This window comes from Scyliorhinus canicula, chromosome 10 (assembly GCF_902713615.1).
Source record: "Scyliorhinus canicula chromosome 10, sScyCan1.1, whole genome shotgun sequence".
Taxonomy (NCBI): domain Eukaryota; kingdom Metazoa; phylum Chordata; class Chondrichthyes; order Carcharhiniformes; family Scyliorhinidae; genus Scyliorhinus; species Scyliorhinus canicula.
In genome coordinates, this window is record NC_052155.1 from 840780 (window position 1) to 853924 (window position 13145).

Here is a 13145-nt window from a genome sequence, read left to right on the forward strand (position 1 = left end):
CAGTTTCCAAAGCATTGTAATTGAGGCCTATAAAAGGCGGAGGCTACTCAGTGTCCATTGTCTGCACTGTGAGTGCTGTGTGTCTGCACTGTGAGTGCTGCCTGTCTGCACTGTGAGAGCTGCCTGTCTGCACTGTGAGTGCTGCCTGTCTGCACTGTGAGTGCTGCCTGTCTGCACTGTGAGTGCTGCCTGTCTGCGCTGTGAGTGCTGCCTGTCTGCGCTGTGAGTGCTGCCCTGTCTGCACTGTGAGTGCTGCCTGTCTGCACTGTGAGTGCTGCCTGTCTGCACTGTGAGAGCTGCCTGTCTGCACTGTGAGAGCTGCCTGTCTGCACTGCGAGTGCTGCCTGTCTGCACTGTGAGTGCTGCCTGTCTGCACTGTGAGAGCTGCCTGTCTGCACTGCGAGTGCTGCCTGTCTGCACTGTGAGTGCTGCCTGTCTGCACTGTGAGTGCTGCCTGTCTGCACTGTGAGTGCTGCCTGTCTGCACTGTGAGTGCTGCCTGTCTGCACTGTGAGTGCTGCCTGTCTGCACTGGGAGAGCTGCCTGTCTGCACTGCGAGTGCTGCCTGTCTGCGCTGTGAGTGCTGCCCTGTCTGCACTGTGAGTGCTGCCTGTCTGCACTGTGAGTGCTGCCTGTCTGCACTGTGAGAGCTGCCTGTCTGCACTGTGAGCGCTGCCTGTCTGCACTGTGAGTGCTGCCTGTCTGCACTGTGAGTGCTGCCTGTCTGCACTGTGAGTGCTGCCTGTCTGCACTGTGAGTGCTGCCTGTCTGCACTGCGAGTGCTGCCTGTCTGCACTGCGAGTGCTGCCTGTCTGCACTGTGAGTGCTGCCTGTCTGCACTGTGAGTGCTGCCTGTCTGCACTGTGAGTGCTGCCTGTCTGCACTGTGAGTGCTGCCTGTCTGCACTGTGAGTGCTGCCTGTCTGCACCGTGAGTGCTGCCTGTCTGCACCGTGAGTGCTGCCTGTCTGCACTGTGAGTGCTGCCTGTCTGCACTGTGAGTGCTGTGTGTCTGCACTGTGAGTGCTGCCTGTCTGCACTGTGAGTGCTGCCTGTCTGCACTGTGAGTGCTGCCTGTCTGCACTGTGAGTGCTGCCTGTCTGCACTGTGAGTGCTGCCTGTCTGCACTGTGAGTGCTGCCTGTCTGCACTGTGAGTGCTGCCTGTCTGCACTGTGAGTGCTGCCTGTCTGCACCGTGAGTGCTGCCTGTCTGCACTGTGAGTGCTGCCTGTCTGCACTGTGAGTGCTGTGTGTCTGCACCGTGAGTGCTGCCTGTCTGCACTGTGAGTGCTGCCTGTCTGCACTGTGAGTGCTGCCTGTCTGCACTGTGAGTGCTGCCTGTCTGCACTGTGAGTGCTGCCTGTCTGCACTGTGAGTGCTGCCTGTCTGCACTGTGAGTGCTGCCTGTCTGCACTGTGAGTGCTGCCTGTCTGCACTGTGAGTGCTGCCTGTCTGCACTGTGAGTGCTGCCTGTCTGCACCGTGAGTGCTGCCTGTCTGCACTGTGAGTGCTGCCTGTCTGCACTGTGAGTGCTGCCTGTCTGCACTGTGAGTGCTGCCTGTCTGCACTGTGAGTGCTGCCTGTCTGCACTGTGAGTGCTGCCTGTCTGCACTGAGAGCGCTGCCTGTCTGCACTGTGAGTGCTGTGTGTCTGCACTGTGAGTGCTGTGTGTCTGCACTGTGAGAGCTGCCTGTCTGCACTGTGAGTGCTGCCTGTCTGCACTGCGAGTGCTGCCTGTCTGCACTGTGTGTGCTGCCTGTCTGCACTGCGAGTGCTGCCTGTCTGCACTGTGAGTGCTGCCTGTCTGCACTGTGAGCGCTGCCTGTCTGCACTGTGGGTGCTGCCTGTCTGCACTGTGTGTGCTGCCTGTCTGCACTGCGAGTGCTGCCTGTCTGCACTGTGAATGCTTTTGGAGTTGGGTGAAACTGGGTAAAGGTGAAACTGAAAAGACTGAGAGTGGAGCTCAGTGTCAGTCTGGGCCGGAGCGGAGCACAGCCAAGTTTCAGAAACACCAAGGTTAGATTCCTGTTCTCATTGAGCTCGCTATCAGTGTCACAGTGAAACACTCGGGAGTTCAAAGGGTGCTTCTTGGGAACAAAGCACAAAGAAAATTACAGCACAGGAACAGGCCCTTCGGCCCTCCCAGCCTGCGCCGATCCTGATCCTCTATCTAAACCTGTTGCCTATTTTCCAAGGTCTACTTCCCTCTGTTCCCGCCCATTCATATATCTGTCTAGATGCCTCTTAAATGATGCTATCGTGCCCGCTCTACCACCTCCACTGGCAAAGCGTTCCAGGCACCCACCACCCTCTGCGTAAAAAACTTTCCACGCACATCTCCCTTAAACTTTCCCCCTCTCACCTTGAAATCGTGACCCCTTGTAATTGACACCCCCACTCTTGGGAAAAGCTTGTTGCTATCCACCCTGTCCATACCTCTCATAATTTTGTAGACCCCAATCAGGTCTCCCCTCAACCTCCGTCTTTCCAACGAAAACAATCCTAATCTACTCAACCTTTCTTCATAGCTAGAACCCTCCATACCAGGCAACATCCTGGTGAACCTCCTCTGCACCCTCTCCAAGGCATCCACATCCTTCTGGTAATGTGGCGACCAGAACTGCACGCAGTATTCCAAATGTGGCCGAACCAAAGTCCTATACAACTGTAACATGACCTGCCTACTCTTGTACTCAATACCCCGTCCGATGAAGGCAAGCATGCTGTATGCCTTCTTGACCACTCTATCAACCTGCGTTGCCACCTTCAGGGTACAATGGACCTGAACTCCCAGATCTCTCTGTACATCAATTTTCCCCAAGACCCTTCCATTGACCATATAGTCCGCTCTTGAATTGGATCTTCCAAAATGCATCACCTCGCATTTGCCTGGATTGAACTCCATCTGCCATTTCTCTGCCCAACTCTCCAATTTATCTATATTTTGTTGTATTCTCTGACAGTCCTCCTCGCAATCTGCAACGCCACAATCTTAGTATCATCTGCAAACTTGCTAATCAGCCCACCTATACCTTCCTTCAGGTCATTTATGTAGATCACAAACAACAGTGGTCCGAGCACGGATCCCTGTGGAACACCACTAGTCACCCTTCTCCATTTTGAGACACTCCCTTACACCACTACTCTCTGTCTCCTGTTGCCCAGCCAGTTCTTTATCCATCTAGCTAGTACACCCTGAACCCCATACGACTTCACTTTTTCCATCAACCTGCCATGGGAAACTTTATCAAACGCCTTACTAAAGTCCATGTATATGACATCTACAGCCCTTCCCTCATCAATTAACTTTGTCACTTCCTCAAATAATTCTATTATTTATTAACTGAGAAACAAGACAAATAAATGAAAGTCAGGGGTCAGGGGTCATTCTAATAAAGAAAGATAAATAAACAAGACAGGGTAAGGGAAGTTAGCGAAAGGGTGGTAAGTAAATCGTATTCTGATATAGCAGAATGTTTTGTTAAAAGGGAGTAAACATGGGGATTAAGGGTAATCCAGGCATAGATACACAGATACATAGAAGATAGGAGCAGGAGGAGGCCTTTTGGCCCTTCGAGCCTGCTCTGCCATTCATCACGATCATGGCTGATCCTCCAACTCAATAGCCTATTCCTGCTTTCTCCCCATAGACTTTGATCCCATTCTCCCCAAGTGCTATATCCAGCTGCCTCTTGAATATATTCAATATTTTAGCATCAACTACGTCCTGTGATAATAAATTCCACAGGCTCACCACTCTTTGTGTGAAGAAATGTCTCCTTATCTCTGTTCGAAATGGTTTACCCAGAATCCTCAGGCTGTGACCCCTGGTTCTGGACACACCCATCATTGGTAACATCTTCCCTGCATCTACCCTGTCTAGTCCTGTTAGAATTTTATACGTCTCTATGAGACTATGAGACCCCCTCATTCTTCTGAATTCCAGCGATAACAATCCCAACCTAGTCAATCTCTCCTCATGTGACAGTCCTGCCATCCCTGGAATCAGTCTGGTAAACCTTCGCTGCTCTCCCTCGAGAGCAAGAACATCCTTCCTCAGAGAAGGAGACCAAAACTGCCCACAATACTCCAGGTGTGGCTTCACCAAGGCCCTGTACAATTGCAGCAACACATCCCTGCTCCTATACTCGAAACCTCTCGTAATGAAGGCCAACAAACCATTAGCCTTCTTTACCGCCTGCTACACCTGCATGCTTACCTTCAGCGACTGGTGCACAAGGATACCCAGGTCCCGCTGCAGACTCCCCTCTCCCAATTTACAACCATTCAGGTAGTAATCTGCCTTCCTGTTTTTGCTTCCAAAATGAATAAACTCACACTTATCCAAATTATACTGCGTCTGCCGTTGGTTTGCCCACTCGCCCAACCTGTCCGGATCTTGCTGTAGGATCCCTGCATCCTCGTCACAATTCACCCTCCCACCCAACTTGGTATCATCTGCAAACTTTGGGATGTTACATTTTGTTCCCTCATCCAAATCATTAATATATATTGTGAATAGCTGGGGTCCCAGCACCGATCCCTGTGGTACCCCACTGGTTACTGCCTGCCAATTTGAAAAGGACCCATTAATTCCTACTCTTTGTTTCCTCTCTGCCAACCAGTTTTCTAACCACCTCAATACATTTCCCCCAATCCCATGCAGTTTAATTTTGCACAATAATCTCTTATGTGGGACTTTGTCAAACGCCTTCTGAAAGTCCAAATATACCACATCGACTGGCTCCCCCTTGTCAATTTTACTGGTTAGATCTTCAAAGGATTCCAACAGATTTGTCAAGCATGATTTTCCCTTCATAAATCCATGCTGACTCTGACTGATCCTGCCACTGCTTTCTAAATGTTCCGCTAAATGTCAGACGCAAAGGCCAGAATGCCGGCCTCTCTCCCTCCTGCACTCCCGGCTCCGAAGCTACCCCAAAGATAGCGAGCCCCCAGTCCGGCTTGACCCCTAGACCCAACCACTTCCGACAAAGTCCCGGCCACCCCCTTCCAAAACCTCTCCAAGGCCGGACAAGCCCAGAACATATGGGTGTGGTTCGCCGGGCCTCCCGAACACCTCCCGCACCTGTCTTCCCCTCCGAAGAAGCGGCTCATCCTTGCCCGTCATGTGAGCCCTATGCAGCACCTTCAGCTGAATTAGGCTGAGCCGTGCGCAAGAGGAGGAGGCATTCACCCTCTCCAGGGCGTCCGACCACGTTCCATCTTCAATCTCTTCCCCTAGCTCTTCCTCCCACTTCGCTTTGAGCTCTTCTACTGAGGCCTCCTCCTCCTCCTGCATCAACTGGTAGATAGCTGAGATCTTTCCTTCACCGACCTACGTCCCCGAAAGCACCCTGTCCTGCACCCCCCTCGGCGGCAGCCGCGGAAACTCCACCACCTGCCTCTTAACAAAGTCCCTGACCTGCATATACCTAAAAGCGTTCCCAGGGGGAAGGTTCCACTTCCCCACCAGCTCCTCCAGAGTCGCGAACTTCCCATCCAAGAAGAGGTCCCCAATCCGCCTGATGCTTGCCCTGTGTCAACTCCCAAATCCCCCACCCGTTCTCCCAGGCGCAAAACGGTGATTACCCCGTATTGGGGCCCAAACTGAGGCCTTCACATCCCCCCTATGCCGCCTCCACTGTCCCCAGATTTTAAGGGACGCAACCACCACTGGACTCGTGGAGTACTTTGCCGGGGAGAGTGGAAGTGGGGCCGTCACCAAAGTCTCCAGACTCTTACCCGCACAGGATGCCACCTCCAACCTCTTCCATGCGTCACCCTCCCCTTCCGTCATCCACCTGAGAATCATCGCCACGTTCGCCGCCCAATAATATCCACACAGGTTGGGCAGCGCCAGGCCCCCTTCTTCGCTCCTAAAATACCCTCCTTACTCTCGGGGCCTTCCGCGTCCACACGAACCCCAGAATCGACTTATTCACCCTTCTGAAAAAAGCCTTTGGGATCAATATGGGGAGGCACTGGAAAAAAACAAAAACCTCGTGAGCACTGTCATCTTAATCGACTGGACCCTGCGCGCTAACGAAAGCGGTAGCGCGTCCCACCTCCTAAACTCCTCCTCCAGCTGCCCCACCAGCCTCGAAAAGTTAAGCCTATGCATGGCCCCCCCTGGTCCTAGCCACCTGGATCCCAAGATACCTAAAGCTCCTCTCAGCCCTCTTCAACGGGAGCTCACCTATCTCCCTCTCCTGATCCCCCAGGTGCAGGACAAACAGCTCACTTTTCCCCACATTGAGCTTATAGCCCGAAAAGTCCCCAAACTCCTCAAGTATCCTCAGCACCTCTGGCATCCCCTCAGCCGGATCCGCGACATCCTTTCTCCGCATCCATGGACGCCACTATTTCTGACTCCCCAGACACCGGCTCCATCATCATAACATTCAGGAGCCTCCGCACGTTGGCATTCAATTGTCTCCCCTTTACAAACCCCGTTTGATCCTCATGAATCACCGTCGGGTCCACATCCTCCACCCTCCTGGACAGCACCTTTGCCAACAACTTGACATCTACATTAAGGAGCGAGATCGGCCTATAAGACCCACACTGAAGGGGGTCTTTCTCCAGCTTTGGGAGCACAGAGATAATTGCCCTGGACATCGTCAGGGGCAGAGCCCCCCCCCCCTCCCCTCTCCCTGGCCTCGATCAGGGCCTCACAAGCAGAGGGCCCAGCAAATCTGAAAATGTCTTGTAAAATTCCACCGGGAACCCGGCAGGCCCCGGCACTTTCCCTGTCTGCATGCTTCCCAGCGCCTCCACCGGCTCCTCCAGTTTGATTGGGGCCCCCAGACCCTCCACCCGCTCGTCCCCTACTCTTGGGAACTCCAGCCTATCCAAAAATCGGTCCATCCCACCTGCTTCCCTGGGGGGGGCACCGCCCGGTACAGCCCCTCGTAAAAGGATCTGAACACCCCATTGATGTCCTTTCCACCCGGCACCAAGTTCCCCCTCAGCACCGAGGCCGCTGCCGGCCTCCTGCCCGTCCTCGAGCGACCCAGAGCCGGATCCAGCACCGTGTTAAAGTCCCCACCCAGGATCAATCCCCCTGTGTCCAGGTCCGGGATCAGGCCCAGCATTCGCCGCATGAAGCCCGCATCATCCCAGTTGGGAGCATAAACATTAACCAAGACCACCCGCTCCCCCTGAAGTCTCCCACTCACCATCACATATCGACCTGCACTATCCGCCACCACTTTGGACGCAACGAACGACAGGCTCTTACCCACCAAAATTGCCACCCCACGGTTCTTCGCATCAAGCCCCAAGTGAAACACCTCTCCCACCCAACTCTTTCTTAGCCTAACCTGATCCGTAACCCTGAGGTGCGTCTCCTGGAGCATAGCCACATCCGCTCCCAACCCCCTCAAATGAGCCAAGACCCGGGATCGCTTCACCGGACCATTCAGCCCCCTCACGTTCCATGTGACCAACCGAACCCGAGGGGCCGTCCCCTCCCCCTACGCCGATCAGCCATAGCTCTTCCTCAACCCGCCACGCACCCAGGGAACCCGCCACACACCCAGGGAACCCGCCACACACCCAGGGAACCCGCCACACACCCAGGGAACCCGCCACACACCCAGGGAACCAACACACACCCAAGGAACCCCCCACGCACCCAGGGAACCCGCCACGCACCCAGGGAACCCCCCACACACCCAGGGAACCCCCCACACACCCAGGGAACCCGCCACGCACCCAGGGAACCCGCCACGCCCCCAGGGAACCCCCCACACACCCAGGGAACCAACACACACCCAAGGAACCCCCCACACACCCAGGGAACCCGCCACGCACCCAGGGAACCCGCCACGCACCCAGGGAACCCCCCACACACCCAGGGAACCCCCCACACACCCAGGGAACCCCCCACACACCCAGGGAACCCCCCACACACCCAGGGAACCCCCCACACACCCAGGGAACCCCCCACGCACCCAGGGAACCCCCCAGGCACCCAGGGAACCCCCCAGGCACCCAGGGAACCCCCCACACACCCAGGGAACCAACACGCACCCAGGGAACCCCCCACGCACCCAGGGAACCCCCCACACACCCAGGGAACCCCCCACACACCCAGGGAACCCCCACACACCCAGGGAACCCCCCACACACCCAGGGAACCCCCCACACACCCAGGGAACCCGCCACGCACCCAGGGAACCCGCCCACACACCCAGGGAACCCCCCACACACCCAGGGAACCCCCCACACACCAAGGGAACCCGCCACGCACCCAGGGAACCCCCCACACACCCAGGGAACCAACACGCACCCAGGGAACCCCCCACACACCCAGGGAACCCCCCACACACCCAGGGAACCCCCCACACACCCAGGGAACCCGCCACGCACCCAGGGAACCCCCCACGCACCCAGGGAACCCGCCACATGTCCAGGGAACCCCCCACACACCCAGGGAACCCGCCACGCACCCAGGGAACCAACACGCACCCAGGGAACCCGCCACGCACCCAGGGAACCCACCCACACACCCAGGGAACCCCCACGCACCCAGGGAACCAACACGCACCCAGGGAACCCCCCACGCACCCAGGGAACCCGCCACACACCCAGGGAACCCCCCACACACCCAGGGAACCCCCCACGCACCCAGGGAACCCGCCACATGTCCAGGGAACCCCCCACACACCCAGGGAACCCGCCACGCACCCAGGGAACCAACACGCACCCAGGGAACCCGCCACGCACCCAGGGAACCCGCCACATGCCCAGGGAACCCCCCACACACCCAGGGAACCCGCCACGCACCCAGGGAACCCCCCACACACCCAGGGAACCCGCCACGCACCCAGGGAACCCCCCACGCACCCAGGGAACCCCCCACGCACCCAGGGAACCCGCCACATGTCCAGGGAACCCGCCACGCACTCAGGGAACCCGCCACACACCCAGGGAACCAACACGCACCCAGGGAACCCCCCACACACCCAGGGAACCAACATGCACCCAGGGAACCCGCCACGCACCCAGGGAACCCCCCACACACCCAGGGAACCCCCCACGCACCCAGGGAACCCGCCACACACCCAGGGAACCCCCCACACACCCAGGGAACCCCCCACACACCCAGGGAACCCGCCACACACCCAGGGAACCCGCCACGCACCCAGGGAACCCGCCACATGCCCAGGGAACCCACCACGCACCCAGGGAACCCCCCACACACCCAGGGAACCCCCCACACACCCAGGGAACCCCCCACGCACCCAGGAAACCCCCACACACCCAGGGAACCCGCCACATGCCCAGGGAACCCACCACGCACCCAGGGAACCCGCCACATGCCCAGGGAACCCGCCACGCACCCAGGGAACCCCCCACGCACCCAGGGAACCCGCCACGCACCCAGGGAACCCGCCACGCACCCAGGGAACCCGCCACGCACCCAGGGAACCCGCCACACACCCAGGGAACCCGCCACGCACCCAGGGAACCCCCCACACACCCAGGGAACCCGCCACGCACCCAGGGAACCCCCACACACCCAGGGAACCCGCCACGCACCCAGGGAACCCGCCACGCACCCAGGGAACCCGCCACGCACCCAGGGAACCCCCCACACACCCAGGGAACCCGCCACTCACCCAGGGAACCCGCCACGCACCCAGGGAACCCGCCCACACACCCAGGGAACCCGCCACGCACCCAGGGAACCAACACGCACTAAGGGAACCCCCCACACACCCAGGGAACCCGCCACGCACCCAGGGAACCCCCCACGCACCCAGGGAACCCGCCAAGCCCACTCCCCACGGCGGCAGACCCCCCTCCCAACCCCCCATTCACCATCCATTCCCTCACAGTCCCTGCAGCAACAACCCGGTACCCCCCCTTGCTCCCCCCCCCAAAGCTAGGGCCACCCCCCCCCCCCCCGACACAGCCGCCAATCCCTCCCTCCCAGCGCCGGCCCCGTCCCCAATTCCTCCGGCACGGGAAGAAAGCCCGCGCTTCCAACCCGAGCTCCGCCCACCGACCCAACACGCGGGAAAAAGACGGACACATGACCCATCGGGACCCCAAACTACTCCACAACCCACCAGTGGACAAAACAAAACAAAACACCACAGGAAATAAACAACAGCCCAGAAAACCACCCCAAAAAAACCAAAATAACGAAAACAAACAGGCAACATCAATCAGCAAACACAGCCAATATAAACGACAGGATACCCAGGAGGGCAAAGCCTCCAAACAAAGTACATTTTTCCCCAGCCCCCCAGTCCTCAGTTCGAGTCTAAGTTCTCTGCCTGGACAAAAGCCCAGGCCTCCTCCGGAGAGTCAAAATAGAGCTGGCGGTCCTTGTAAGTGACCCAGAGGCCAGCCGGCTGTAGAAGGCCAAACTTCACCCGCTTCCTATGAAGCACTCCCTTCGCTCAATTGAAGCCAGCCCTTCTCTTCGCCACCTCCACGCTCTAGTCCTGATAAATCCTAACGTCCGTGTTCTCCCACCTGCTGCTCCTCTCCTTCTTCGCCCATCTCAACACGCACTCCCGGTCGCCCAAGCAGTGAAAACGGACCAGTACCGCCCTGGGCGGCTCGTTCGGCCTCGGCTTCCGCTGCAGCACTCGATGGGTGCCCTCCAGCTCCAGGGGACCACGAAACGACCCCGCACCCATCAGCGAGTTCAACATTAGGACAACATAGGCCCCCAAATCAGAGTCTTCCAGCCCCTCCGAAAGGCCCAAAATCCGTAGATTCTTCCGGCGGGAGCGGTTCTCCATCTCCTCCATCCTCGCCAGTCATTTCTTGTGCAGCGCCTCGTGCGATTCCACTTTCACTGCCAGGCCCAAAAGCTCATTCTCGTTGTCCAAAGCCTTTTGCTGCAGCTCCCGAATCTCCACGGCCTGGGCCGTCTGAGTTGCCACCAGCTTGTCCAGCTGGTGGCGACTCAGGCCTTAAACAGCGCCAAGATCTCAGCTTTAATCTCCTTGAAGGAGCGCTGAAGCAGCTCCTGCTGCTCCCGCGCCCACTGCTGCCCTGCCCGCCGCCATCTTGCCTTTTCTGCCTCTCGCCTTCCTCTGCTGTAGAGCCGACTTTTGGACCGCTCCACTGCGAGTCCAGTCCATCCACCAGTCACTGGGCACACTGGCTGTGTTTACCCCCGTTGCCGGCTCTTAAAAGAGCCCGAAAGTCCGAAAAACGCGGGAGCTGCCGAACGTGCGGCTTAGCTCCGCATCACCGCCACCGGACGTCCCACAGCCGGAGTATTGTGAGCAGCTTTGGTCTCCTTCTCTGAGGAAGGATGTTCTTGCTCTCGAGGGACTGAAGCGAAGGTTTACCAGGCTGATTCCAGGGATGGCGGGACTGTCACATGAGGAGAGATTGACTAGGTTGGGATTGTTCTCGCTGGAGTTCAGAAGAATGACGGGGGGGATCTCATAGAGACTTATTAAAATCTCATAGAATCTCCACCCTGACCCTGACCCTGACCCTGACCCTGACCCTGACCCTGACCCTGACCCTGACCCTGTCCCTCACCCTGTCCCTCACCCTGTCCCTCACCCTGTCCCTCACCCTGTCCCTCACCCTGATCCTGACCTTCACCCTGACCCTGACCTTCACCCTGACCCTAACCCTCACCCTGACCCTGACCCTGACCTTCACCCTGACCCTGACCTTCACCCTGACCTTCACCCTGACCCTGACCCTGTCCCTCACCCTGTCCCTCACCCTGTCCCTCACCCTGTCCCTCACCCTGACCCTAACCCTCACCCTGACCCTGACCCTGACCTTCACCCTGACCCTGACCTTCACCCTGACCTTCACCCTGACCCTGACCCTCACCCTCACCCTGACCCTCACACTGACCCTCACCCTCACCCTGACCCTCACCCTCACCCTGACCCTGACCCTCACACTGACCCTGACCCTGACCCTGAACCTGACCCTCACCCTCACCCTGACCCTCACACTGACCCTGACCCTGACCCTCACACTGACCCTGACCCTCACACTGACCCTCACCCTCACCCTGACCCTCACCCTGAACCTGACCCTGACCCTCACCCTGACCCTCACCCTCACCCTGACCCTGACCCTCACCCTGACCCTGACCCTCACCCTGACCCTGACCCTGACCCTGACCCTGACCCTCACCCTGACCCTGACCCTGACCCTGACCCTGACGCCCACCCTGGCCCTGACCCTGACCCACACCCTGACCCTCACCCTCACCTTGACCCTCACCCTGACTCTCACCCTGACCCTCACCCTGACCCTGACCCTGACCCTCACCCTGACCCTCACCCTGACCCTCACCCTGACCCTCACCCTGACCCTGACCCTGACCCTCACCCTGACCCTCACCCTGACCCTCACCCTGACCCTCACCCTCACCCTGACCCTGACCCTCACCCTGACCCTGACCCTGACCCTGACCCTGACCCTCACCCTGACCCTGACCCTCACCCTCACCCTGACCCTGACCCTCACCCTGACCCTCACCCTCACCCTGACCCTCACACTGACCCTGACCCTCACACTGACCCTCACCCTCACCCTGACCCTGACCCTGACCCTGACCCTGACCCTGGCCCTGACCCTGACCCTGGCCTGACCCTGGCCTGACCCTCACCCTGACCCTCACCCTGACCCTCACCCTGAGCCTGACCCTGACCCTGACCCTCTCCCTGACCCTGACCCTGACCCTGGCCTGACCCTGGCCTGACCCTGGCCTGACCTCGCTTCCGTTTCTCGCTATATTTCAGAACAATGTGGAGATCCCAATCCCAAAGTATTTTTCTCGGAACGCAGAAAAACTTCGGGAGAAACGGAGGATTTTTTTTACGAAGCTGCTGGAACCGGAATCAAAGACCCCGGTGAGTTTCACTCTGAGCCCGGATTTCCCAAATTCCTGAGCCGGGGATTCCTCTACACGTGTCAACGGGAACTGCTGGTATCGGCCAGGAACAGACGTCAGCATCCCAGGGTCACTGTGTGACTGTGCGGTGATCCCAGTCTCACTGTGTGTCTGTGCGGTGATCCCAGTCTCACTGTGTGACTGTGCGGTGATCCCAGTCTCACTGTGTGACTGTGCGGTGATCCCAGTCTCACTGTGTGACTGTGCGGTGATCCCAGTCTCACTGTGTGACTGTGCGGTGATC

At 58.3% G+C, this 13145-nt stretch overlaps 1 protein-coding gene across 1 annotated transcript in view; it reads left to right on the forward strand.

The window, feature by feature from the left end:
* Nucleotides 1-12899, forward strand: part of LOC119972891 (dynein regulatory complex protein 11-like) — a 28002-nt gene extending 15103 nt beyond the window's left edge. The window contains exon 2 of the mRNA XM_038810435.1: nt 12750-12899. Within this exon, the coding sequence (XP_038666363.1) occupies nt 12750-12899 (150 nt within the window). The remainder of the gene's footprint in view (nt 1-12749) is intronic.
* The last annotated feature ends 246 nt before the right edge of the window (nt 12900-13145 follow it).